This window comes from Caretta caretta, chromosome 2 (assembly GCF_965140235.1).
Source record: "Caretta caretta isolate rCarCar2 chromosome 2, rCarCar1.hap1, whole genome shotgun sequence".
NCBI lineage: Eukaryota > Metazoa > Chordata > Testudines > Cheloniidae > Caretta > Caretta caretta.
In genome coordinates, this window is record NC_134207.1 from 87,108,846 (window position 1) to 87,135,265 (window position 26,420).

The 26,420-nt window shown below is 43.7% G+C and overlaps 1 protein-coding gene across 1 annotated transcript in view; it reads left to right on the plus strand.

Annotated features, from left to right (window-relative positions):
• Nucleotides 1–26,420, plus strand: part of LOC142070763 (uncharacterized) — a 52,781-nt gene that overhangs the window by 17,052 nt on the left and 9,309 nt on the right. Inside the window, exons 3-5 of the mRNA XM_075124730.1 lie at nt 1,884–2,899; nt 16,771–16,907; nt 23,476–23,633. Coding sequence (XP_074980831.1) covers nt 1,884–2,899; nt 16,771–16,907; nt 23,476–23,633 — 1,311 coding nt within the window. The remainder of the gene's footprint in view (nt 1–1,883; nt 2,900–16,770; nt 16,908–23,475; nt 23,634–26,420) is intronic.

The window sequence follows — 26,420 nt, forward strand, 5'->3', positions numbered from 1 at the left end:
AAGTGTTAAGAAAATACATTTTTCTCAGGCCATCAGTTTTGAAATATATAAACACACTTCTGGAAAAGTATAGTTACCTGTATGAGTTTTTGATCTTTTATCCATCTTCATTCAAGATGAAAAGGAACTATGTGACTATTGCAAATAAATCAGAGTAGCTGAGATCTGTGACCTCTCAATTCTCTCCCGTTAAGGAATGAATCCATTCTATGGAACAGCTCCTCCACCTTTTCGAACTCTTGGAAATTAGGACAATATTTTCATACCCAACCAGGGCAAATGTAATGTTTCACTTGCTGAGCAGTGTAACACATAGATGACCACAGCATAATACTAGTAAATGCTGCTGTTGTCTTATTTATAGCAGGAGCTAGCCAGAACTGCATATAATTCAGGATGCCTAACATGTCACATTAAGACGCTGTTTTCAGCTGCTTAAAACTTTGCCAAACTTTAGCCCTTCAGGCTGAAATTTTCTATTCTGGGTGTCTATCTCAGGCTGATCTTTTTATATATATATTTTTTAAAATATCAACAAAATCACCTCTTTTGGAGAAAGTTAATTGTTTGACCATTCCATTGAGAAGCTCCACCATCTTGATGCTCTGAAGCAGAGACTTGTAGTTTGGCAAGATCAAAGGGAAAAGGTCACAGTGGCAGAGGCCCCAGGGGGGGAGAGGTGTTTTTTGCTGTCCCCATGAAAATATACCCAAATGTATCCAAGATATAAGCCTCTGAAAATGACTGTTTGGTCAGAAGCAGATTGTTAGAGACTGGTCGCTAACTCTTCAGAACATTCCTTCTGCACTGAGCATGCTCCATCCTGCAGCTGTGGTTACTAAGCTGGACATTTCCTGGATTTGCTCCTTGTGGCTGCTGTGGTTGTCATTGAAACTAAGAGCAGGGAGACTCTCTCTTGTGCTGTCAGTGCTGCACCTTCTGGTGCCCAGGCAGAGTGGAGGGGAAGGAATGCAGAGTGAGGGTGAAAGAGGGGTAGGTAAGATGAGGCTGGGACAAAAGAAGAGAGGGGATGATGCTGGCAGAGGGGAATGGGGACAGGATAAAGGAGGACAATACAGAGAACAGGGATAGAGAGGACACCGAATGAAGACTGTAGGAAAAATATTATGTGATCATGTAATTAAAGACTGTATCATCATGCACACAAGGGGGAAGAATTAAGGCTGCACAGACAACCATAATTCTAGTATTTCCTTGCTTCTGAGTGCTTGAATTTACAACCTTAATCTTCTTTTAAGTTTATTTCTACGTAGTTGTTTTATATTACTGTGGTGTCTAGAGGCCCCAAATGAGATTGGGCTGCCACAGCACTGTACAAATGTGTTGCAAGAGACAGCCCCTGTCTTGCAGAGATTGCAATCTAAATAGACAAGACAGGCAAAAGATGGGAGGAGTAATAGGCAGAAAGAGTAAATGACTTGCCTAAGGCCACACAGCAGGTCAGTGGCAGAGCTGGACATAGAATTTGCATCTCCTGCCTTCTAGTCCGATACTCTACCCCTAGACCAAGCTGCTCCTTGTATATGTGATATCAAACATTACATCTCCAGGTAATTAAGATAAAGGATAAAATTCATCCCTGGTGTCACTCCATTGGCAGAAGTGGAATTACACCATTGGTGAACTTGGCCTTTTGTTTTTGTCCACTCTCATGGGATGCTGGACAACTTCATCTGTAGCTTTTTCTAGAGGGTCTGTTTATGTTGGGTGGCATGGGAGTCGTCCCACTGACACCCCTAGGACTACTGGTGAGTTCTGCTCAGCATGAGTTAGGGTTATAAAACTGGGTCCATAATGCATTACTGGCATGTAACTATCTCTGTATCTTGCAAATAATGGATGTGTTCTGCCATCTGTTTCAGTTCCTTTAAAAAATGATTTCAAGCCCCGAAAAGGGAGGCGGCAATTTTGGAGGAGGAGCCAACTTTGGAGGAGAAAACTCTGGTGCCGTAGGCCGAAGGCGATGGAGCAGCAGCAACAGGGGACAGGGGAGAGTCAAGAAGTAACGCAGGAGCAGAACCCTGCTGATAAAGGTCCAAAGGTGACTGTGCAGGTGCAGCAGCGGGGCCCAGGATGGGAGGCAGCTCAGGTAACTCTGCAGGTGCAGCCACAGCAGTCGGGCCCCGGACGGGAAGCCCCAGGGGTGACTGTGGAGGTGCAGCAGCAGGGCCAAGGAGGAGCGTCCCTGCAGGTGACTGTGGAGGTGCAGCAGCAGGGCCAAGGAGGAGCAGCCCCTCAGGTGACTGTACAGGTGCAGCCACAGCAGCGGAGCCAAGGAGGAGCATCCTTGCAGGTGACTGTGGAGGTGCAGCCGCAGAAGGGCCACGACAGGAAAGGGTCCCAGGGAACCCAGACCCAGCACCATAGCCAAGATGAGGAAGGGTCGAAGGCCATGGAACAGCTGCTGAACCAAGATGAGAGAGAATCACAGGTGATGGCCAAAGATGAGAGAGAACCAAAGAAGGTGGAGCTGGAAGGGAAGCAGGGCCAAGACAAGGAAGGGACAGAAGCAACGGAGCAGCAGCGGGACCAGAGCCAAGATGAGGAAAGGTCGAAGGCCATGGAACAGCCGCTGAACCTAGATGAGAGAGAGTCAAAAGTGAGGGCAGAAGATGAGAGAGAGCCAAGGGAGCGGGAAGGGAAGCAAGACCAAGACAAGAAAGGGATAGAAGTGTTGGAGCAGCAGCAGGACCACAGCCAAGATGAGGAAGGGTCGAAGGCAGTGGATCTGCAAAAGCCAAGCCAAGAAGAGGAAGGGCTGAAGACTACGGAGACGGAGCAGCAGCAGGGCCAGGAGGAAGATAAACAAACACTGTATAAGAAACACTTGAGAGAGATGCCAAATTATTTTGTCTCTATCCCAATCACAAATGACCAGGTATTTTCAAGTAGCTGATTTAATTAAGTAAAAGTGTTATATATGCATACCTGACCATTCTAAAATATTGGTAATGTTATGCCTGTTGTTTGCATCACATTCAGGGTTTTTTTCGAGACCCATAGTGCCCTAATTTTGTTTTTCTGCATCAGTAAATATGGAGATTTTATTTCATGGGTTTTGTTTTAACATCTGTTGTTCCCTTTCATCAGGGGTGATGTCAGTGAGCGTTTGCAACTCTGGTAATAGTATTTTTTAGTTAACTAGTTGTAGCATGTGGAGAGGAAGGGGTGGCTTGCTCACCTGTATGTGTGTTTGTACTAAAAAGTGGTTTGGAAAACACATTATGCACCAGAGCTGAGATTTTATTTTTTTTTAAGGAGGATGTCATAGATTACTTTGTAATAATTTCAAGATTGGTCAAGAGCTGGATTTGAGCCTGGCTGTAAGGTTAAGAAAACTCTATTACCTGAACTTCCTTGCTGTTTTAAGGAAAGTAGTAGGAATTTTTGCTATGAATCCTCTTTAGATGATGTGTCAAGGACAAGATTTATTTCAACCGCCCGTGGTGGAGGAATTATTTGCACATCGTTATCAACTGAACAGGATTAGCAAAAGCCTGTGCTGTTCCCAATTACTATATTTTTTTTCTCAGAGATAGTTGGCCCAGTTCTGCTTGTTTAAAAACAAGATTTAACAGCAGTTTGTATGTTTTATGAAAACCTGTGGGCATGGATACGGACACCATCATAGGATTCAGTATGGAGGCCACAACTTTATTAAACCTAATACCTAACTGGGTGTGATGGGGCAGAGAGGCCCCACACCAGGAGAGAAGGATTTAAAGAGAGCCTCTGGGCTCAGCTAGTCCCACCATACTATACCTGCAGCGAATCCTGAAGAGGGAATAAAAGGAGAGAACCTGACTGGCCAGGATGGAGTTCTGCCTCTCTGGCTAAAGGGAGCTTAGCCTTCAGGGTTAAGGAAAGATGGGCCTGATAGTCTGAGAATCCACTTGAAAGGAACAGTTAGATCCAAAGGAGTGAGTGATACATGAGTAAAGACTGTTTGGGAACCAAGCCTACAGCAAAGGGCAGGGACACCCTATGCAAATACAGGTGGACACCCCAGGATTGCACTGGCTTTTTGTTTCGCTCAGCCCCTCCAACCACCCAGAAAGGGGTAGAACTGAATGGACAATTAGCCAGTGGGCTACATTCCACCTCAGTGGACACTGGAGACTGAGACTTCTTCCTATTGGGAGACCCGAGGTTGTGTTGGGGCACCTGGAAGATCCACCAGGGGGAGCTGCTCCAGCCATGCCACTACACTAGTGTAAACCACCCCAAACTACCTGGCAGAGTTATTCCAATATGAAGCACCACTGGTCCCCGTGTTCTCTGAACCTGAGGGTGAGTAGGAAGGCCATGTCCCCTCTCCAGTCTCACACCTGTCATTGGATTCTGATCTTTTCCCCTCCTCAACACCAGAGGTAGTAGAAATGAAGGGGGGAACCACAAACTGGACAGACCCCCTTACCATGCAGTGTTGTCCTCAGAACCAATTTCCAAGCAGCCCACTAGGTTATAGGTACTGCAGTCAGACTCCTTCTAACTCACCAACCACAGTGGAAACCACCACAACAGATGACAGCATTCACTTTAGAGGTCCTTCTCTACTCTGCTGGCCAACTAGAAAGGAATCTATCTAGCATGGAGGTCCTGCCACAGATTGTCTGACCCCACATAAATGTACTCCATCCTCTCAAAACTGTGCTGGGGAGGCATACTTAATTCCCACATAGGAAATCACTCTTCCCACCAGGGAATTGAGATCTCGATAGGGCTAATATTCCTCTTTATTCCAATTATCAAATTAACCCCTTTTGCTAAGCCTAAATCATTCTACCGCAGGTGAATAATGATGCAGGGAATGAAATCAGTCTGCCAGTGGCAGAGGGGGCACTATCCGGTCCCCCCTCCCCCAAATGCTGCTTCTTCCCGGCCACCTCAGCTAGACAGTCAAATGGGGAAAACCTAACTGGCAGCCTTCATGCTAGACAGATGCCCCTTTGCTGGCCCAATGGACTCTACTACGTCCACCGTTTAAATCTTGTAATCAAAATAGTAACTGGTTTTCTGCAATCTACCCAATGGCCACTTTAAATGACTACAGAAATGTATCTGCTTGTTTTGGAACTTGAAGTCCCAAGGAGTGATGGCCAGTCGGGTTGGAGGAAAAAAAATAGCAGAAATATGATGTCCTTCATGATTTGATTCTTTGATCATACCAGTCCCTTGGAAATACACTTTGCCACCCATGCCTCCTGTAGCAGTCGAGTCGAAGGCAGAAGCCACTCCTCACACCAGGATACCCTTTTGTGTATTCTAAAAACCCCCAAAACTCTATCTCAAACCTTTAAGTCTTATTACTTCTCCTGGGTTACTTTAATATAATGATGAGGCCTGGTAATTCCCATTGTAGCCACCACTAGGGATGTGTTAAAGGAGCAGTTTTTAAAAAGCAGAGGCAAGAAACAAGGTCAGAGCCTTCTCTTTTTCTCTTGCTATTGGCACTCCCCATATCCTGTCCAGTGCCTGAAATGTTCTCAACAGATACAGTCCCTACTTCCCATACAAAAAGAAAATCATCAACATAATGCTCAACCTGCCTATGTCCTGATTCCCTGACCACTTTAAACGTGGAACTGAACTTTTCAAAGGCCACAGAGAAGATGAAGCCTCCCATTGGCATAGCTCTGTTGAATTAAAATTGGCCCTCAAATTAGTTAGTGCGGGGTCTGGGTAGGAATCTGCAGGCTGACTTAGAATCCCATTTTGCCAGCAGAATTCCTCTTCCACGCATCCTTGTCACATTGATGTTGTAATTGAAGGAAGAGTAACCTATTGAGCAGAGGGCGGGGTCACTAGCTTCATTGGCCAAGCTTCCTTGTGGGTAAAATAAGATGGTTCAAAATTCCATACGAGGGGGAATGGTGTAATGCTGTCTTTTAATTTGAAGTCAGTCAAGGACTTCCCATGTGGTAAGGAGGAGATGAGGTGGTGCAAAATTGAGGGAACTTTCAGTTACCAATGGCTGGTTTGCTGGTCTCTCCTTCAGAAGAGGTTTGATTCATCACTTTTCACTGGGACTCAGGAGTCTGGGTTTCTTTTCCCAGCTGTGCCACTATCCTGCTGAATGACCAAATCCAAATCAATTCCTTCTCAGCGCTTCAGTTTCCCTATCTGCAAAATAGGGATAAATCTCCTTTATAAAATACTTTGAGATCCATGATTAAAAAGAGCTATTATTCTACTGATGGGCAAGGCTGTCTCCAGTTCAGCTGGGGAATCCTCCTGGGTATACAGCTGAGTTGTCCCTTTGTGGCTTTAGCTTTAACTTGGGTGGAGCTAGTGTACAGTGCAGTGACAGGGATGGTCCCTGTCCACCGTACTACATGCAGTGGGTATGGGACCCTGGGGTCCCCTGAAAAGTGTTCATGCCGTCAATGTTTCATGGGGATTTTGTTGAAGAATGTCACCTTTTAAACAAGCTGTGGGAGACGCACTATTTTGAAAGTGGCTTCAATTAAGTTGTTAAACAAGATTTACAAAAAAGGACTGTGTAGTCGTTTTAGGCACACTTGTATTGCCCTAAGGATTTTTCTCCCAACACTGATTTCAGTTTCTGAAGTAGAACACTCCTTTAGCAGGTTAGCCCTGATTTATAAAAAACAAAGCTGCCTCTGATCTACCATGGGCAAAGATTGCATATTGACCTTAGTGATGCTATCAACACTGTGCAGTCTTGCAAGGAGCCTAATTTATGGTAGTGTCATAAATAGGTTTGCTTAAAAAAAGATAATCATGATATAGATATGAATGGGGTCAATTCTGAGCCTGGGTTATCTATTTATTAATCAAAGATAAATCGGCACAATACAGAGAGGGAATACATTACCAACCTCTGGGAAACAGTCCTGCAGCAGCTAGTCTGTCCCAAAATGATTAAAGAAACTGTCTGTTTTATACTCTGCTTGTTTATAACAGATGGAAAATCCCCAAATTCCACTGTATTAGCACAACTCTTTCATCCTTTTTCTTGTCTAGTTCCATACATGTTTTACAAGACATAGAGGTGTCTGTACCAACCTAAACCAATACAGATAATTATCCATTCCTTGCAGATGGTGCATATCTCACAAGCCTCACCAGAGCATACATCTTAGTTTCTGACAGATTGCACACATACAAAGAAAAGAACTACATATACAAAAACAGAGATCACAACCGTTCAGTTACTAGTACTTTTCCATAATAAATTTAAGCATGAGAACAATTCTTAGTTCTACAATTCAGCATAAATACAAAGCTTTTAGTAATATATGATATACTTTGTCTACTATTAGCTTCTTATTTTAGTCGCACAAACACACCTTATCCAATTACATCTTGTAGCTCTAGGAAAAAAGCAAATTACATGTTTTAGTTAGAACTGGATTCACAGTCCAGAGTACCGCACTGTACCACACCAGCACTATAGTTTCATAGGCAGTAGCTTTCCACTTCACTTTTGGTCTAGCCCACAGAGCGGTATGGTTCAGTTCAGCCAACAATGATGTGATGTGTCTTTTATGATAATAAATCAGCTTTAAAGTTTTCACTAGTATTCTTCTCAAACACTTTCATCTCCATGGTAATTTTTGGAAGGGTGGGAAGACCTCAGTTTCTGATTTTGCCCTGGGAGCCCTGAAAACCTCAGTGTGGTCCAGAGGGAAAGAGATAAAAATTAATCTCCACATACTAAAGTCTGTTTGTGGAGGGTGCAGGGGTATGAGCAATATAATGAAAAAATGCCTAAACTGTTCTCAGCTGAGATCTCCCAGCTAGAGGGGTGATCATTTGTAAAGACTGTGACAGAATGTCTGATGTTGGTATGGTGGGTCCCACACTTTTCTTGGCGGGAGGGGTTAGGGCACCACCCTTTGCCCCTGCTCTTGGGGCCCCGAGGGCCCTGCTAGTGGCCAGGGTGGTTAATAGAGGAGGGAAGTAGGGAAGGGAGGGGTGGGGTTTGCTTCTCACTCTGAGCCCCAGCCCCTCTCAACCCCTGTGGGTTTCTTACCCTCTACCCCCTGGGTAGGGTTATCCTCGGTCCTTGATGCTGGGGGAGGGTCTCCCTTCCTCCCGTTCTCGGGTCTTTCAATTCTCAGCAACATACCTCCAAATTCCAGTTCTCTCTCCTTCATCACTCCACACTGTCTCTCTGAAGCAGAGTTTTTAAAATTAGGTTCCTGACAGGGCCTTAATTGGCTACAGGTGCTCCAATTAACCTGTAGTAATGTTCCCTAGTCTACAGGGAACCACGCCTTAATTAGCCGAAGGCTTATATATCTCCCCTCTACCACTGCTCCCTGGCTCTGCTGTATCACAACCTCTCTGCCCCCCTGTCCCCCCGGCTCAACACCACAAGGTTGGGCTACTTGGGACGAGAGACAGTATTGTTATGACAGGCCGTCCGTATTGCCGTGTTGGCTTCCAGTTCTATGCTGTATCCAGAAGTGGAAAGGTTGTAGAGATGGGAACCATCTAGTCACTTGTGCATTCCTCTCCTTGTTTGTGTGCATCCATTGAAGTGGGGCATGGTACGTCACAAAGGTGAATCACCACCCCAGTAGGTAGTACCCTAGAGTCTTCATGGCCCATTTAACTGCTAGGCATTCCTTTTCTACTATGGCATACTGTTGCTTCCTGGGCAGGAGCTTCTGGCTGAGGTAAAGTTGTCCATCAACTGTTGGAAAGTTGCAGGGGCCCCATGGAGCCCAAAAGGGAGGACAGTATATTGGAAGAGGCCATCCGGTGTAGAGAAGGTGATTTTTTTTCCTTGGCATCCTCAGCCAGGGGGATCTGCCAGTAGCTTTTTGTCAAGTCCAAGGTTGTCAAGTATTGGCCTATGCCTAACTTATTCACCAGCTCATCAATACATGGTGTCAGATAGGCATTGAATCGGGATACCTCGTTTAACTTCTGGAAGTCATTACAAAAACCTCAAGGTGCTGTCAGGCTTGGGGTCCAAGACAATAGGGCTCGACCACTGGCTGTGTGATTCCTCAGTTACCCTGAGTTCCAACATCTTCCTTATTTCTGCCCTAATTTCTTCTCTTTTTGCCTCTGGTACATGATCTGGTTTTATTGTCACCCTTGCTCTGGGACAGGTGATGATGTGGTGTTGGATCAGCATCATATGGCCTGATTGTGTGGAGAACACATCTTGGTTCCACTGGATCATCTTGATGACCTCTGTTTGTTGTTCTGGGGCCAATTTGGGGGATAACCTTACCTGCCGTTATGGGCTATCTGCCTGGGGTGAAGCTGGCAAGACAGCCAGGCACGTCTCCTGATCGAGCCAGGGTTTCAGTAAGTTGACATGGTAGATCTGCTCTGGCCTTCGGCGGTCTGGCTGCTTCACCTTATAATTCATCTCTCCAACGGCTTCCACAATCTCATAGGGTCCATGCCAGCTGACCAGGAGCTTGCTTTCTGTTGTTGGCACCGGCACCAGCACCCATTCTCCTGGTTGAAATTTCTGTGTTTTCGCCTGACAGTTGTAGTAGGTTTGCTGGGCCTCTTGTGCTTTCTTCAAATGCTCTCATGCTATGGGGATCATTTGGGCTATTTGTTCTCTCATCTGAGCCACATGTGCAATGACGTTCTTCCCCGGGTTGGGTTGTTCCTCCCATTCCTCCTTCGCGATGTCTAATATGCCATATGGATGGCATCCGTACAGTAGCTCAAAGAGGGAGAATCCAGTATATGTCTGGGGAACTTCTTGTACTGCAAACATCAGGTACGGTAGGAAGGTATTCCAGTCTTTTCCGTTTTGGACCATCTTTTGGATCATGAGTGTGCGGTTAAATCACTCAACCAGACCATCTGTTTGGGGATGATAGACCGAGGTCTGCAAGGCTTGGATGCGGAGCAGGGTACAGAAGTCTTTCATTACTCTCAACATGAAGGGAGTCCGTTGGTCTGTCAGTATCTCCTTAGGGATGCCTACCCTAGGAAAAACCTGGACCAGTTCTTTTTCTATCACCTTGGATGTGAGGTTTCTTAGAGGAATGGCTTCAGGATACCGTGTAGCGTAGTTCAGGATGTTTCGGTGGCCCCAGGCCGATCTTTCTAGTGGGCCCACTAGATCCATGGCTATCCTTTCAAAAGGGACTTCAATTACAGGCAAGGGTACCAACGGGGCTCTTAACTGAGGTCGGGGGTTATGCAGCTGGCACTCTGGGCAGGAGGCGCAATAGTGCTGGACTTCTGCCCATACCCCTGGCCAGTAGAACCTTCTTAGGACTCTATCCAGGGTCCTGTTTGCTCTTAAGTGTCCTCCAAACAGATGACTCTGAGCTAACTCTAATAGTGCCCCTGTGTGCTTCCGTGGCACCAAGAGCTGCTCCTACTACTTCCCCCTGTACTGGCACTGCCCGGTACAACAGATCCTGCTTGATTATATAGTATGGCCCTGGGCCTTTGGTTTTCCCTTCTACTGGCACACCATTTACCTCTACCACCTCCTCCCTCACATTCACATACAGTGGGTTATAGGCTTCATCCTGCCCAAAACACTCGCGTGCAGGACCGATCTGGCCTGAATCTATTGGATTGGTCTTCTCTCCATCCCTTGGGGTGCTTCCGCTCATACTGGGGGCCATCTCTGGGTCTCCACTCATCCGTGCTATCTTGTGGTTTCCCTGACGGGGTCACTTACCAATGAGGGCGACTCTCTGGTTTTCTGCCAAAATCCTGATTCCTAATCTTTTATCAGCCCTCCTTTCCCATCTAGATTTCTGGGACTTCCCGCGGATGAAAATAACTCTGGGGAAAACCCAGCAAAAATTGGGGCAGGGCCATCCATAGGTGCCTCGATCTCTACCTGGGGTCTACTGCCCTCCCCTAACTTGATCAGGGGGAGCAGGGTATCAAAACCCAGGGAAGTCCCTGCCAATTAAGGCTGGGTAGGGGAGCTTGGGGACCACCCCTGCAGTCACCTTGGTACTGTTCCCCTGGATCTCAATCCATATTGGATTGTTGGGTAGAAATTTACTGTGACATGGACACATATCACTCCGGTGCTCTTGGCCCGGCTCAGTTGGTCTAGCCCCACTAACTTCCCTGAAACCAGTGTAACCGTACTCCCAGAGTCCACCAAAGCTATGGTCTGGATGCCGTTAATCTTTACCAGCCTGGTGTACTCACGTGGAGCCATCGCGATCCCCACCAGCCTGATTAGGCCACGCTGGTGATCTCCCAGATTACACTGCATGGACTCCTCCCTGGTAGAGCACTGGGCTGCTATATGCCCCAACTCCCCTCACTTGTAACAACAATATCTCATCCCAGAGGTTGCCCTCTATCTTGGGCTCTCTGATCCACTCCACCAGCCCTCCCCGCAGGACCCTCAGGTCCCTTTGCAGCCTCAGGCTGCTCCTTGTGCTCGTTCTTCCAGCTATGGTTTTCTTGGAGTTCTCAATGATCTGGGGCCTTGGGGTTGGGACTGGAATGCCATGTTTCACGTCCTGGGGTTTTGAACAGTTCACGGGCTGCCAGTTGCCTATCTATGAGGGTGACCAGTTTTAGTCATAGGTGGAGGGGTCATTCTGGCCTACCCAGACTCGGAGGCCCGAGGGTAGTCCCCTTGTATAGCAGTCCAGCACCAGGAGCGCCATCATTTTCTCAGAGCTGAGGGCCTCCGGGCGTAACCACTTCTGGGGTAGGTAGATTAGGTCAAACAGTTGTGACCGCGGTGTCTTGTCTTCACTATACTGCCATTCATGGAACCTATGGGCTCACAAGGCTGTTATTACCCCAGACTTGGCCAAGATCTCCACCTTCATCTGGGGGGGTAATCTGCCACCTCCTCTGCAGTCATAGCATAGTAGGCCTTCTGGGCCTCCGCAAAAAAGAATGGGGCGAGGATGCCCAACCATTAGTCTTGGGGCCAGGTCTCCCTCGGAGCTGACCTCTCGAAGGCCAGGAGGTACATCTCCACATTATCCTCCTGGGTCATTTTCTGCAGACAGTAGCTGACCCGTATGGTCCGTGTCGCATCATACCCATGGCTCAGCTCTATAAGGGCCTTCACCTGGTTCACTAGTTCCTGCAGCATGGCCCTATCTTGGGTGGCCTGGGTCATCAGCAGGTGATTGGTCTCTTGCCGCAGCCACAGGGCCTCCTGTTGGGCAGCTGCCTGGACCCGGGAGCCTCCTTCTGGGCGGTGGTGGCTTGCACCAGTGCTTTGACTATGTCCTCCATCTTGGGGATGGGGTGGTAGTGACCCACCCTGGGTTATATTCATGGTGTGGAAATCCCACCCCTGACACCACATGTGGCAAAATGGTCAATGTTAGTATGGTGGGTCCTGCACTTTTCTTGGTAGGGGGGCTAGAATACCCCCCCTTTGCTCCTGCTCTTGGGGCCCTGAAGGCCCCGCTAGTGGCTCAGGAAGGTGGTAGAGGAGGGAAGTGGGGAAGAGGTCTGGGTTTCCTCCTCACTCTGAGTCCTAGCCCCTCTCAACCCCATGGGTTTCTTACCCTCTTCCCCCTGGGTAGGGTTACCCTCAGAGCAGGGTTACTCCTGGGGGAGGGAGTCTCCCTGCTCTGCTGAGGTAGGGTCTCCCTTCCTCTGGTTCTCAGGTCTTTCAGTTCTCAGAAAAACACTTCCAAACTCAAGTCCTCTCTCCTTCCTCACTCCATACTGTCAGCCTGAAGCAGGAGGGTTTTATTAGGTACCTGATGGCATTAATTGGCTACAGGTGCTCCAGTTAACCTGTAGTAACCTTCCCTTGTCTACAGTTAACCGTGCCTTAATTAGCCTAGGACTTATATTAGGGCTGTCAATTAATCGCAGTTAACTCACACAATTAACTCAAAAAAATTAACTGTGATTAAAAAAAATTAACCATGATTAATTGCACTGTTAAACAATAGAATACCAATTGAAATTTATTAAATATTTTTGGATGTTTTTCTACATTTTCAAATATATTTCTATTACAACACAGAATACAAAGTGTACAGTGCTCACTTTATATTATTTTTATTACAAATATTTGCATTGTAAAAATGATAAACAAAAGAAATAGTATTTTTCAATTTACCACTGCAAGTACTGTAGTGCAATCTCTTTATCGTGAAATTGTTACTTACAAATGTAGGGTTTTTTATTACATAACTGCACTCAAAAACAAAACAATGTAAAACTTGAGAGCCTACAAGTCCACTCAGTCCTACTTCTTGTTCAGCCAATTGCAAAGACAAAACAGTTTGTTTACATTTATGGGATATACTGCTGACTGTTTCTTATTTACAATGTCACGTGCAAATGAGAACAGGCATTCACATGGCACTTTTGTAGCTGGCGTTGCAAGGTATTTACATGCCACATATGCTAAACATTCATATGACCCTTCATGCTTCGGCCACCATTCGAGAAGACGTTTCCATGCTGGTGATGCACGTTAAAAAAAAAAGTGTTAATTAAATTAGTAACTGAACTCTTTGGAGGGAGAATTGTATGTCTCCTGTTCTGTTTTACCCACATTCTGCCATATATTTTATCTTACAGTAGTCTCAGATTATGACCCAGCACATGTTGGTTTTAAGAACACTTTCATGGTGTTCTTAAAAAGAAGGTACCAATGTGAGATTTCTAAAGAGAGCTCCAGCACTCAAACCAAGGTTTAAGACTCTGAAGTGCCTTCCAAAATCTGAGAGGGATGAGGTGTGGATCATGCTTTCAGAAGTCTTAAAAAAGCAACATTCAGATGCGAAAACTACAGAACCCAAACCACCAAAAAAAGAAAATCAACCTTCTGCTCATGACATCTGACTCCGATGATGAAAATGAACATGCATCAGTCTGCTCTGCTTTTGATCGTTATCAAGCAGAACCCATCATCAGCATAGGCACGTCTTCTGGAATGGTAGTTGAAGCATAAAAGGACATATCAATCTTTAGCACATCCAGCATGTGAATATCTTGCGATGCCGGCTACAACAATGCCGTGTGAATGCCTGTTCTCACTTTCAGGTGACATTGTAAACAAGACGTGGGCAGCATTATCTCCTGCAAATTGTAACCAAACTTGTTTGTCTGAGCAACTGGCTGAATGAGAAATAGGACTGAGTGGACTTGTAGGTTCTAAAGTTTTACATTGTTTTATTTTTGAATGCAGTTATTTTTTGTACATAATTCTACATTAGTAAGTTCAACTTTCATTATAAAGAGATTGCACTACAGTACTTGTAATCAAAAACAAATATAAAATGAGCACTGTATGCTTTGTATTCTGTGTTCTAAATGAAATCAATATATTTGAAAATGTAGAAAACATTAAGAAGTATTTAAATACATGGTATTCTATTATTGTTTGAATGCGATTAATCATGTTTAATTTTTTTAATCGCTTGACAGCCCTAGCTTATATATCTCCGCTCTCCCACTGCTCTCTGGCCTTGCTGTATCACAAGACACAGGCCAAAGCTGTGCACATCATTTGTGCATGAGCTTATACAATCAGGGATCCTCTTCTACAAAGCAACACATGAATTCAGCTTTGGTGTAATGCATGCAGTTACCCGCCTGCGTGCTTTTTTAGGTGTCTATATGAAAATTCACCCCTCTTGCACTTTATTTTCATGCTGTTTTATTTATGACTCATTTATATTACTGCTTTTTAAAAATGTATTATTTGACCGTGTTCTTATTGGAGTGTTATTTTTTAACTGAGTTTGATTGGCGTAATCTCTGGAGGTGATCGTGAGGCAGGAGAAAGGTCTCCATATAACTTTCTGTGGCCCCTAAAACTGACTGATCATGTGCGGCCCTTGAATGGGTAAACAAAAGTGCAGAAGGGACATAAAGAACTTCCTTTTCCCCCATCCATCTGTATACTTGCATAATTACTGTCTCCTGAACAGAAGTTCTCCTTACTAGTATCCTTAGGGATTATCCAGCCATAAGAACCTGGGGCCAACCTACCATCCTTCCTCCCTCTGGACCAGATAAGCGCAGAAGATATCTCATATTGCTGTGTGAAGGGAAGCGCCAGAAGGCTTTCTATCAACAGGAGGCAATTAGGTCTCTACCATCCCAAACTAGACTAATTGAGCCTTGCGGTTTGCTTGTTACTTCCGATTAAAAAAACAAGAATAGGTTAATAAAAATCAGCTTTCAGTATGACTTTGCGTTGGAAAGGTTGCTGATGATGTTGAGGAGATATTGTTATTGAGTGAGACTAGACACTCTCATTGAGGAGGAAAGCTCTGAAATTTTTTGATGGTGCTTCCCCACATCATTCTGGCAGTGGGGAGAGGTTTGAAGTCTATTTCATAATGCACATGGGTCTGCACCAGAAAGTGGCATCATAATTAGCTTCTTCGAGAGTCTCCTAGTGATTGGAATTGAATGGGCAGAAAGATTTATCTACTCTTTCATCTGAAGAATATTCTTGAAACACATTTTTTGGATGATGGGAAGGAATCTTGCATGGCTCCCACCTACACTTGCTCTCTTATGTGGAGTGAGGGCTTTGGTACCCAGGGCTGTTTGACACTGCACACCACTGAAGCTCTCTTTGAAGAAAAACCATTCCCTTGTAAATATTCTGATTTTTTTATTGATATTTTTGCAAATGTGCCAGAAGTGATAGTCCAGTTTAAGATACCTTTAGTCATGACAAGTGGTACCAGACTGTAGGAATGGTTCCACAGATGTCATTGAAAGGGTGGCAGAAGGTGGCCATAAAATTGTAATTCAAGTGGTTCAATATTTTTTCATACTTTCAAACTAAGTTGTCTTTAGTTGTATCTCAAGATGTTCAGTAAATCTCATTACACCCATCACCAAAATTAGCATTTTGGCCAGTAACTAAACTGTACAATAAGTATGCCAAGCTTTTCTACTATCCAAGAGTAAAGTGGAATCCTTACAAATTCTCTCTCTCTCATACACATGCACACACGAATTACAAATTGGATCCATATGGAAATTTAAATATATACAAAGAGTTTTGTTATAAGAAGATTCCATTATGTGCTAAATTTCCTGTGTACTAGAATTCCTTTTTCTTTTTTCTCATTAATTTTTCTTATTCCTAACCCTTATCAAAAGAATTCCCTCACTTTTCATTGAGTCAATTACATTAAGATACAAATAGACTCAGAAGAGCTAAAAATTGCCCCTGCAGCTCTACAAAATGCTATCTCAAGGAACAATATGTTTAGTCAGATGAACTATTTTGTTTGCTGTTACAGTTTCCTTTTGGGAAGAGACATCAATTTAATCTGTGATCAAACTTGTAATCAGAAAATGGCATAAAATTAATTATGGAAATGCTATTCAATTTCCACAGTCTATTAACAACTGACAACTACATGATGATCACATTAATATTTTCACAGAACTTGTGACTTTATACCAGCACACTTAAGGTCAAATTCAGAGCTGTTGTAAAGTCCATGGAATTAGCACCTACTTACACCAGTTCTGAATTTAGCCCATAGGATTTTAAAGGAAAGTAGTTTGACCTTTGAATTTATTTTGATATACAAATTCTACTGTTACACCTGTGCAACTTCATTGAAGTTAATGGGCTGGACAAATATATTTGAAGACAGAATTTTGTCCTTTGAGTGACATGATGCATTTACTTGAGATTTTGAGCTGTACGTTCATGCTTTCTAAAACCAGAGAAACCTGGCTGCCTTAATCTGCATTAAACTGAAGGCTACAGTTTTATGGAAATTCTTACAGCAAGCCATAAGCCTTTTTTAAATGTAAAATGATGTTTTCTCCTTTTTATTTATTGCATTGCAGATTTTGGACAAAATTGAAGATGTCCAGGAGCTAATATTCACTAAAGAACCTGACTTGTTGAGAGCTCTAATTCCTGTTCAAACGATGCATCTCACGATCATTGTAGCTCATCTGAGAACAGAAGAAGAAGTGAAAAAGTAAGAATTCTTTAAAATAAATAAATGCAAGGCTAACTTTTAAGATGACATATACAGCACTGTAGCTGTGAATAACTACTTTTACCAGGGCCTTTCTTTTTCTGCTTTTTTTAAACTGTATCTGACTTGCTAGCTTATTGAATGCATAGCCAAGAGCTTCCTACATGAACTTTAGGTGCAGTGACTTTAGAGTTTGACATTTTGAAATTAATGATAGTTAATATGCACTGTCATCAAGTGGTGGAAAGTGAGCAGCATGGGTATTCACTGTATTATTGCTTTTCTATAGAGTTAAAAGAAGGAAGAATGTAAACTTATCTGTACAGAAAAGTTCATGGAAGTTACGTAGCAACCACAGAATTTTGAATAGGGGTGCCTACTTGTGGTAACTGGAAAGCCTTAGCAACTGGGATATCTTAGTATTCTATAAAACATTGAAGAGAGAGGAGAAAAAAATTGAAACATGGCTGGTGCAGCTTGATAGGGAGCTATATATTGACTAGCTGTAAGACCGCTTTGAATATGCATTGTTGGGGAAACTAACTAATTGTAGGTTAAAAGCTGTGGGGGAAGGCTTCCAGGTATCTAATGCCTAGCTGAAAGACTCCAGCATAGTGGAAGTAGGAACTGGACTAAACGGGTGTCCTTACCTGTGTGCCTGCTGAAGGAAGCCAAGGTTAATGACTCCAACCTGAGGATTAGGGCTTTGACATGACTAGCTCATATGAACTTGAAGATGTTAAACAGGGTCTACATCGGTATAAAGGTTGATTTTCAGTCTAGTTGAGCTAACTTTATTGGAAGAAAACCAATCTTTTGTGCCTGAGAACCTGTTGCCATGTTCTGGGGTGCAATCCAGACCAGTGACAGATTGTATTGCTGCCTGCTCTCTAATCCTCAGTACCTCAAAATGTTGTGCTGCTGTGACTCTCTTCTCTTGACACAGGCAGTATCCTGAGTGGCTGTGTGCTATGCAGCCCTGGTTCACCTCCCTGACCACAGCAGCCTGCCTACAACACAACAGACCCCTCTCTAATCTCTATTATCCAGTGAACTTATGCACGGGTGAATTTACGCATACTTCCAGTCCTGAATTTCACCCCAAATCATCTGTCCTGGAGTGAATAGCCTTCTCTTGGAGCACTCAGAGGAATAATGAGGATTTGTTTGCTCCTTTTAAAGAGACAAAAGCACATCACAGCTTATTAAATTAACTGGGGTAAATACACCCTTCCTTCAAGTACAGCACACCCTTCCTTCAAGTACAGCACTGAATTGGTGTATTGTAAAAATATAATAAGTTTATTAACAAAAAGACCTGGGTTAAATGATACCAAGCACGAGGAATAAAGCTAGAAAGGGTTACAAACAAACAAAAGTAAAATATGCTTTCTAGAGTCTAAGACGTAACTTTACCTTGAGCAAAGGCTGTAGCTTGTTGTTTCCTTATCAATCTTTGATTCTGAGATAATTCAACCCCCTTGTTTGAAGGACCCATCTTTCTCAGCTTGGAACAGCTCTGGCTTCTGTCTAGTAATGGATGCCAAGTTGGCTTCTCCTCTCTCTCTCTCTCTCTCTCTCGTTACATCTTCCTAAACTTCATGAATCTGAGGACAAAACAGTATGACTTCATGCGGTTCTCCTCTTCCTGTGGTCTTCCCGTCCCCCTGTTGATTTGTATGTAAATGGGTCTTCCACTGTTTTTGGTCACACCTTGCTTAATTTCATGAAAGACAGGTAGATAGCTGCCTTCCCTCCTGTCTTGGAGAAAACCTGTTTTTCCCTGTGTCTGGTCAGACTTTAAAGCATAATATCATTAAGTATTCATACGTCCTCATACAGTGTTCACACACATATTTCACAATGATGTTAATCACCAGTGTGTCATTAGCTTTCAGAAAAGACCTTACTTGATACATTTTTATAATACAGAAATATTTTATACAATCAGTTGATTCAATTGCTTATCATTTAAGGTTCAGTCCCCCTGTCTTTATAGCTCAGATAAAGTTCCTCTGTCCTGTTGGGAAGTAGATGCCATGCTGCCTTCTCCCAACTTAATAGCTTTCTTTACCATCCGTCATTGTCACTGCCTGATGACAATCAAACCAATACACATTCCTTTGTCTAGGGCAGACTGTGCTTACTGCATTGCTTGCCAAGGACATTTTGAGAACATAATTCTAGCACTTATTCACAACTCTTTGTATCCACCCTTTGTACCCACCCATACATCATGCAAGAATATTAATTATCAATGACTTATTAGTTTTCTAATGACATGTTACATGTCATCTTTTAGATACAGATAATGACAACAATGTGTTAAGTGTAGTCTGTCAGGCCTGATGCATTAAGGCCTTATGACACACAGTAGTGAATCACAAATGGGTTTCTGTGTCACACCCATCCTTTTTGCCTGTTTAGATAGAGCCTTGTAGACTTTTTATCTATTCCCAAGATGAATCAGACCTGAAATGACACCATACATCTATTTGTCTGAAATGGGCATTTCTATTGGTATTGCTTTTTTGTGGGGCTGGGAGAAGAGATGTGAATGCTCCTGTGAGTTCATTTGGCAAGGGAACAGATTATGCAGTGTATTTCAGTTATAAATTCTCCAAGAGAATAAAAGGGTGGTGGAAAAGGTAATCAAAATATGAATCAGACATTTACAGAAGTGATTGGAGCTAAGCAGTACTAATGAACTTTAGAAAAGAATGGACATGTGCCTGTAATATAAAATTAACAGGAATAGCTATTGAAAAGCATATCTTTCTTGCCAAGTTCTCTGCATCCTTTATCTGCTGTTTGTCTATAAAGATGTACTAAATAGGTCCAATTCCTACAGCAGGTATTCTGCACTAGTCACATGAAAGACCATTTCATTTGGTCTTAATTAATAGAGGTCTATAAAATCAGGACTGGTGTGTAGAAAGTAAATTGGGAAATTTTATTTACTCCTCATAACGCAAGAACTAGGGGTCACGGCATTAAATTAATAGACAGCAGGTTAAAACAAACAAAAGGAAGTATTTCTTCACACAACTCACAAGTCAACCTGTGGAACTCTTTGCCAAGACTATAACAGGGTTCAAAAAAGAACTAGATAAATTCATGGAGGATAGGTCCATCACTGGCTATTAGCCAGGATGGGCAGGGATGGTGTCCTTAGCCTCTGTTTACCAGAAGCTGGGAATGGGTGACGGGGAATGGATCACTTGATGATTACCTGTTCTGTTCATTCACTCTGAAGCACTTGGCATTAGTCATTGTCAGAAGACAGGATATTGGGCTAGATGGGCCTTTGGTCTCATGCAGTATGGCCATTCTTATGTTCTTATTTGCTAGGTTTACTATCTAACTCCTCATGCCAACAATATATTTGAAGAAGCAAACCCAGCCCTTGGGAGAGGAAATGTTTTGCTCTGTTGCAAAAATCCCTCTAGCAAATCCCATTATATTGCTAGTTTGGAGGACAGTAGCATCTGATTTGAAGGATGGGTCACTGCAGTGCTCGTGGTTGCTGATGAGGGTGCAGAATCTTCTTCAAAGGGCTCTCGCTGCTCTCCTGTACAAGATCTGCAGAGACCTAATGAGCCATAAAGAAGCAGTTTTTATGCCACTATAAATGGAAAAATAGGCTTCATATAATATTGAAGACTGTTTGTCCACAATATGGATTAGTAGCTGTTGGGATTCATAAAATAATACTTAAGTGGCTTTTATATAGGCACAGAAAATGCTTTCCTAATGGGATTAGTGTTCACAACTCCTACACACAACATACAGTGGATTGCACAGCCTGTCCTAGCTTTGTATAACATTACTTTACTAATTTTTTATGCAACAAAATCAAATTTGTTGGCATGTAATTTGCATAAGGTGTAGTGATCCATAACATTAAATAGGGTTATAATAAGTCACAGTAAACAATAGTTAAATGTCCCTAAACCGCTGTGATGTAAGTACATAATGCTTTATTTTGGCTGACACACCAGGAATTGAACCAGGGACCGCCAGAGCTAAAAGCATGATTTTCTATAGTTTGAGTTCGAGCCAGGCTTTATAGCTGGTGGCTCTAATAGAATCACATCTGCACAGAGAAAGGAATTTTTAACACACACTGATCCAGTGGTTTACATCTAACTTATGGAAATTTCCTCAAAATAAAATAAAAAGCCTATTATTTTAAAAGATGCATCATCTAGACTGTGCATTAGTTTCTCAGTGCATTAAGACCCTGATTTCGCAAGGTACTTTTAGGCATATGCCAAACTTGAAGCATGTGAGTAATGTAATTTTGATTAGGGTGACCAGACGTCCTGTTTTTAAAGGGACAGTCCTGTATTTAAGCCCTCCTGCAGGTGTCCCGACTTTTTCTTAAAAATGGGCAAATTGTCCCATATTTTCTGTCTCCCGCTCCCAGCAGGGACCCCCACCTTCTTCCTCCTGGACAGCACTGGCTGCGAGGTGTGGTGGCTGGTGAGTACGGGCAGGTGCCAGGTGGCAGCTGGTAATATGTCGCCTCTGCTGCCCACCCATCAGCACTTTGCATGCTCCCCTTCTTGCTGTCCTCTCCCTGTTTTGCCCTTTCACCCTCCCCCCCCCCAGCCCCGCTGCTCCTCCATATCCCCCGGCGGGGCATGTGCCACTCCCAGCACTGTGTAGAGAACCAGCCCCTGGTTGGAGCGCTCAGCTCACCAACAGCGTGGCTGGCAGGCTCCTTCCTTCCCCCACTGCCTCTGGCTGGGCCAGGAACCTGGAAAAGCCCAAGACCCTCCATCCCAGGACGCTGGCCATAAGGAGCCAAGCCCTGCATGTGCCAAAGCCCCACACAGCGCTGGCACGGGGAAGTCTCTTCACCCCTCAGCTAAGCTCTGGAGTGGTGAGGGGGGGAGGAGTTGGCTGGAAATTGCTTCCTCCCCTCTTTGCGCCCCAACACTGCAGGCTCCACAGCAACCCCCCAGGCGGGGTCTTAGCACCCTCTTCACCCCCCAACCTCCTGCCCTAGGTCCTGCCCCCCAGGGAGTGCAGGGCTGCTCCGTACCCTAGGCACCCTTGCCCGCTGAGCCACCTCTCTGGTGGGGTTCGCTGAAGCCCCTGCAGTCAGGCTTCCTAGGCCCTGGTGCACAATGCATCCTTAAGGCTTAACCCCTCCCTCCCTGTGCTGTAGCCAGGGAACAGGATGTGGCTGGGTTATGTTGGTGGCTAGCAGCAGCCTGGAGGTGTTAGCTGCCTTTTGACACTGTGCGGGCAGGAAAGGACAAGCTGCTTCCAGCCACAGGGGAGTGGGGGAGGGGGGAAGAGATGAGCTCTGCAAAGACACAGGCCAAGTTGTCCCTTCCCGCTATCCCCTGTGGTTGGAAGGAGCTCCTGTCCCTTCCCTCCCACAAAGTGCCAAAGGGCTGCTGCTGGCCACATTCTGGTGTGAACCCTGGCAGAAATCGGGGAGCGGGGAGGAGGGGTATGTGGATCCTGTGCCCCTCCCCCCCACACTTGTTGCCTCAGGAAGACACGGTGCCAGGTACCAGGAGAGGAGGGTCCGTCCCGGAGGCCCAGCCAGGCGTGGAGGGCGGAGAGCGCCGGGCAGGGAGACTCGGGTCAGTTGGTCACCCCCTCCATGTAAGAGAGGTGTATGGGAATGTGTGTGTGTCACCCCTCCCTGTGTGAACCCTGCAGCCTTAAAGATAAGAAGGTAAATAAAAAGAATCCAACTATGCAGTATTTCCTTTTAACAGGGGCTCAGTCAGCTTGATGTTAATGTGAATGTTTGTAGTGTATAGTTCTGATTGATTGCCATTGAACTCGCTTGAACACAAGTAATTTTACCAGATGTCCTGTATTCAGCATAGGGAAATATGGTCACCCTAACTTGGATGGAGCTACTAGTGCTTAGTTAGGTATGTGCTTTAATACCTTGCTCAATCAGTAAAAGCATAAAGGCGGGGCGTAAAGCTCCCACGTTTACACTGACCTGACATTGCAGCAACTTTAAGAATGCTTTTCTGGATTTGTAATGTATTGGGTCAATGATCCAATAAATGCACTTCATTTGAGATAATGGATTTGTTTTGATTTAACAAACAAAAGAAAGAAAGAAAACAGACTAATGCAAACCTGTGTAATGGTATGGATCTACCTTCACACCACAAAAAGACCAAGTTCGTTATTTTGTGGGTTTTTCAGCTCTTGAGCAGAAGTTTAGCGGACATTTTGCATATTAATGACTTGATCACTATGAAGCCTTAGCAACAATGTCAGGCAATTTTTTTAATGGATCAGTCAGTGCATACTTGAAGTCATTTATTCTCTAATGTATCATGGGGTACATAAACCACTTGCACATCTTCTAGTTGTAATCAAAGGGATTATATCCAAATTTACAGTGAAAATACACTGTACTTTCATGCCTTGGGCAACCCTGCAGAATGACCTTCCTGCCCCAAAACAATGTATCACAACAATCCATCATATCACCAATTTCAGACCCTCCAGATGATTATTTAGCTGTCGTGTGATCTACCTTTCTGAGTGTGGATTTTATTTATTTATTTATTTATTTAAGGGCTGTTGTGGCACTGGAGCAGAGCAAAGCGAAAGTGGAAGCCATTTTGCAGGGTAAACTCTTTAACATGACATTTCATGGGATTGGGCAATTTAACAACCAAGTGATATATGTGAAAATGTCAGAGGATGAACAGCAAATGTTAAGCAGAATTGCAGGTGAGTATCTGAACAGATTTACCATTTGTGTAAAATGAGTGGTGTTTGAGATGGTTTTTTAGGCTGTTTTAAATGATCAAGGTGATTATGACTTCAGGGCTTCATGTTTCTTCAGAAGGTGGGTGGAGAAATGTACCCTACAGCGGCATTTTTAGTAGTCGAAGCATAAAATTTGGAATATCTAGACTGCATAGAAACTGATGGATAGACCGAGTTCCATGAAGTTCAGTAATATGGGAAATCTGAGTCACAGAAATGTTCACTTTTTAAGGTCGCAGAGCAGGGAATGGAAGATAGTTCTCCTGGCTATTGTGACTTTTGGATCACTCTGCTCTTTTATGTGTGGGTCTTTAAGATATGACCTTATGAACGGCGGTCCTATTCACTCTAATAGACCTTAAACATCGCATGACATTTTCTTTTTAAGAGTGGATGTGTGCCTCAGTGGCGTGTACCAACATTTCCTTTCCAAGTTGTGCAGCATGCTTGTAACAGTTGTTCACCTGTCTGCTACCGTCCATTGGGTGGCTGTATTTCAGTGGCTGTGTATGAGTGGAGTTTGTAAAGCACTTTAGGATCCTTTAGGATGTAGGTGCTTTAGAATTATAATATAATATTCATAATAGTAATTTGTTTAACAGCATATTGTATATGATGTACACAGTTGTAAAGTCCAGCCACAAGGAAGTTTGTGTGGAAGGTTGGTTTTTTAATGAGAGTATCCAGTTTTGAGAGCTCATTCTTAATCTTTCCCTGTTTGCTGTAGAGGATGTTGATCAGGTGGTTCCGCAGTTTCTTTGAGAGTGTGTGGCACAAGCTGTATGGTGGAGTCTGTATGTATATATGTCTGTATGTATATATTTCCCCACTGTATTTTCCACTGAATGCATCCGATGAAGTGAGCTGTAGCTCACAAAAGCTTATGCTCAAATAAATTTGTTTGTCTCTAAGGTGCCACAAGTCCTCCTTTTCTTTTTATGGAGATGCCTGTATCTCTTAAGCAAACCTGTCTGCTTCTCTATCTCTATGCAGCTCTGCTGAATGAAATTAGCCACTTTACTTTCTGTTACCTTTTGCCTGAGTCTGTAGTCTTCATTTTCCTTGTTTATCTACATCCATAGCAGAGGATAATTTTGGACCAAACCAGCTGTGCTTTTGTTAAAAATATTCTGACACTGTCCTCACTCATTTGGATTAGAACTTCAGCAAATTTCACCATATCCAAACTGTTTCTTTTTTGATGCGCTTCTGGCTCATTTGTCTGTGACAAAATTATTCTGATTGGGGTTAAATGAATCCTCATCATGTGCCCCTTTTACTTAATCATCCACCAATCTGGGCACCATCTAAATTAATGCTCCTTTACTTCCTTGGAGCACATAGCAAATTCTTGAAAACCTACTGAAAAAGGGACTGCATATATTGTTCTGTGCAGCGTCCTCCTAACTTGTGTGCCCTTCTAGTCTGTTTTAGATGAATACATGGGTATCCGGGAGAGGACTACCTGCGGTGAAATCCTGTGTACTAGTCTGTTCTTTCCCGTCTTTTTTCAAAGGAATGACTAGCTCTCTGATCCTGAGTCCTTCAAAATACAAAAGCCAAAAATAAGTATTCCAAAAATGGTCTACTCCCTCTTCCATCAGTTGTCCAGAAGGGCAGTCAGTTCTTTGACTGCCTTTTCCTTGTCCAGATGCTGTTCCTGATTTCCCCCCCTAAAACCCTAAAGTTTTTTTTTTTGCAGTCAGTATTATTTTTAGTGCCAATCAGTCCTGCTATATAAGACCAACCTCCCGCATATAACTCTAGCACAAGCAAAAATATGCTAAATTTGGTCTGCTCCACATGTAAATGTTTTGTGTACCTTCCCCCTTTTAATGATGGTGAGATTGTAATGGCTTTTAGAATTACTAAAATATTGGGCTTACCGGCTCCCATATGTACTCCCTGCCTGGGTAACTGAGTACCTTCAGAGATTCTGGAAACTTGGCACCTAGTCCCAGCAATATGACCCCTCCCTCCACCCCCTAGAGCAGAGAATAATTTTGATTGCAAACCCCAGGCATGTGCTTTCAGTGCTTGATTTTTTAAATATCTGATTGCACATTGATTTCCTGAAATACTTCAAAATTGTCCGACGATGAGACAACCTGCCAGTTTTTGTACTGTTCACTCAGTTACCAGTGCTCTTGCTACTGAGAAAATAAGAGATTTAATATTTCATATTTTTTATTCTCCTTTATCCACAATTTTGATAATCTTCTTGCATATAATGAGCCTTAAAAATATGCATCAAAATATCCTCTTTCAAAAGTATCTGAATAAATGCCTTCCAAGTTGGTTAGATTACTCTGACATAGAACAATTGGTCTGTAGAGATGAAAAACAACATCTTTGCTTCATTGCATGGTCACACTTGTTTAAAAAAATACATTGCCTTTGGGTGTGGTCAGGCTGCATGAGGGAAAACCAGCTCTGTGGGAATGATTATACAAACAAAGTTCAAACGACTTATTACCAGCTATTTCTGCTTCAATGTGCCCTTACTGACTCTGCATGTCTTTGTCAAGAATGTTTTCATTGGAGCTGGTCAACGTTTTTGAAATTTGAACTTTCAATGCAATTTTCATTGGAATTCCAATGTATAGAACCTGCTCTCATTCTAATATGCTGGAGCTGGTCTCTAGGGAGGCATTACTCTGTCTCCTGACATGAAATTTGATGCCCTAAAATCTGTAATCATAGACCTCTGGCTCTGTTAAGGAAATTTTAATCACTGGTACTTGTTCT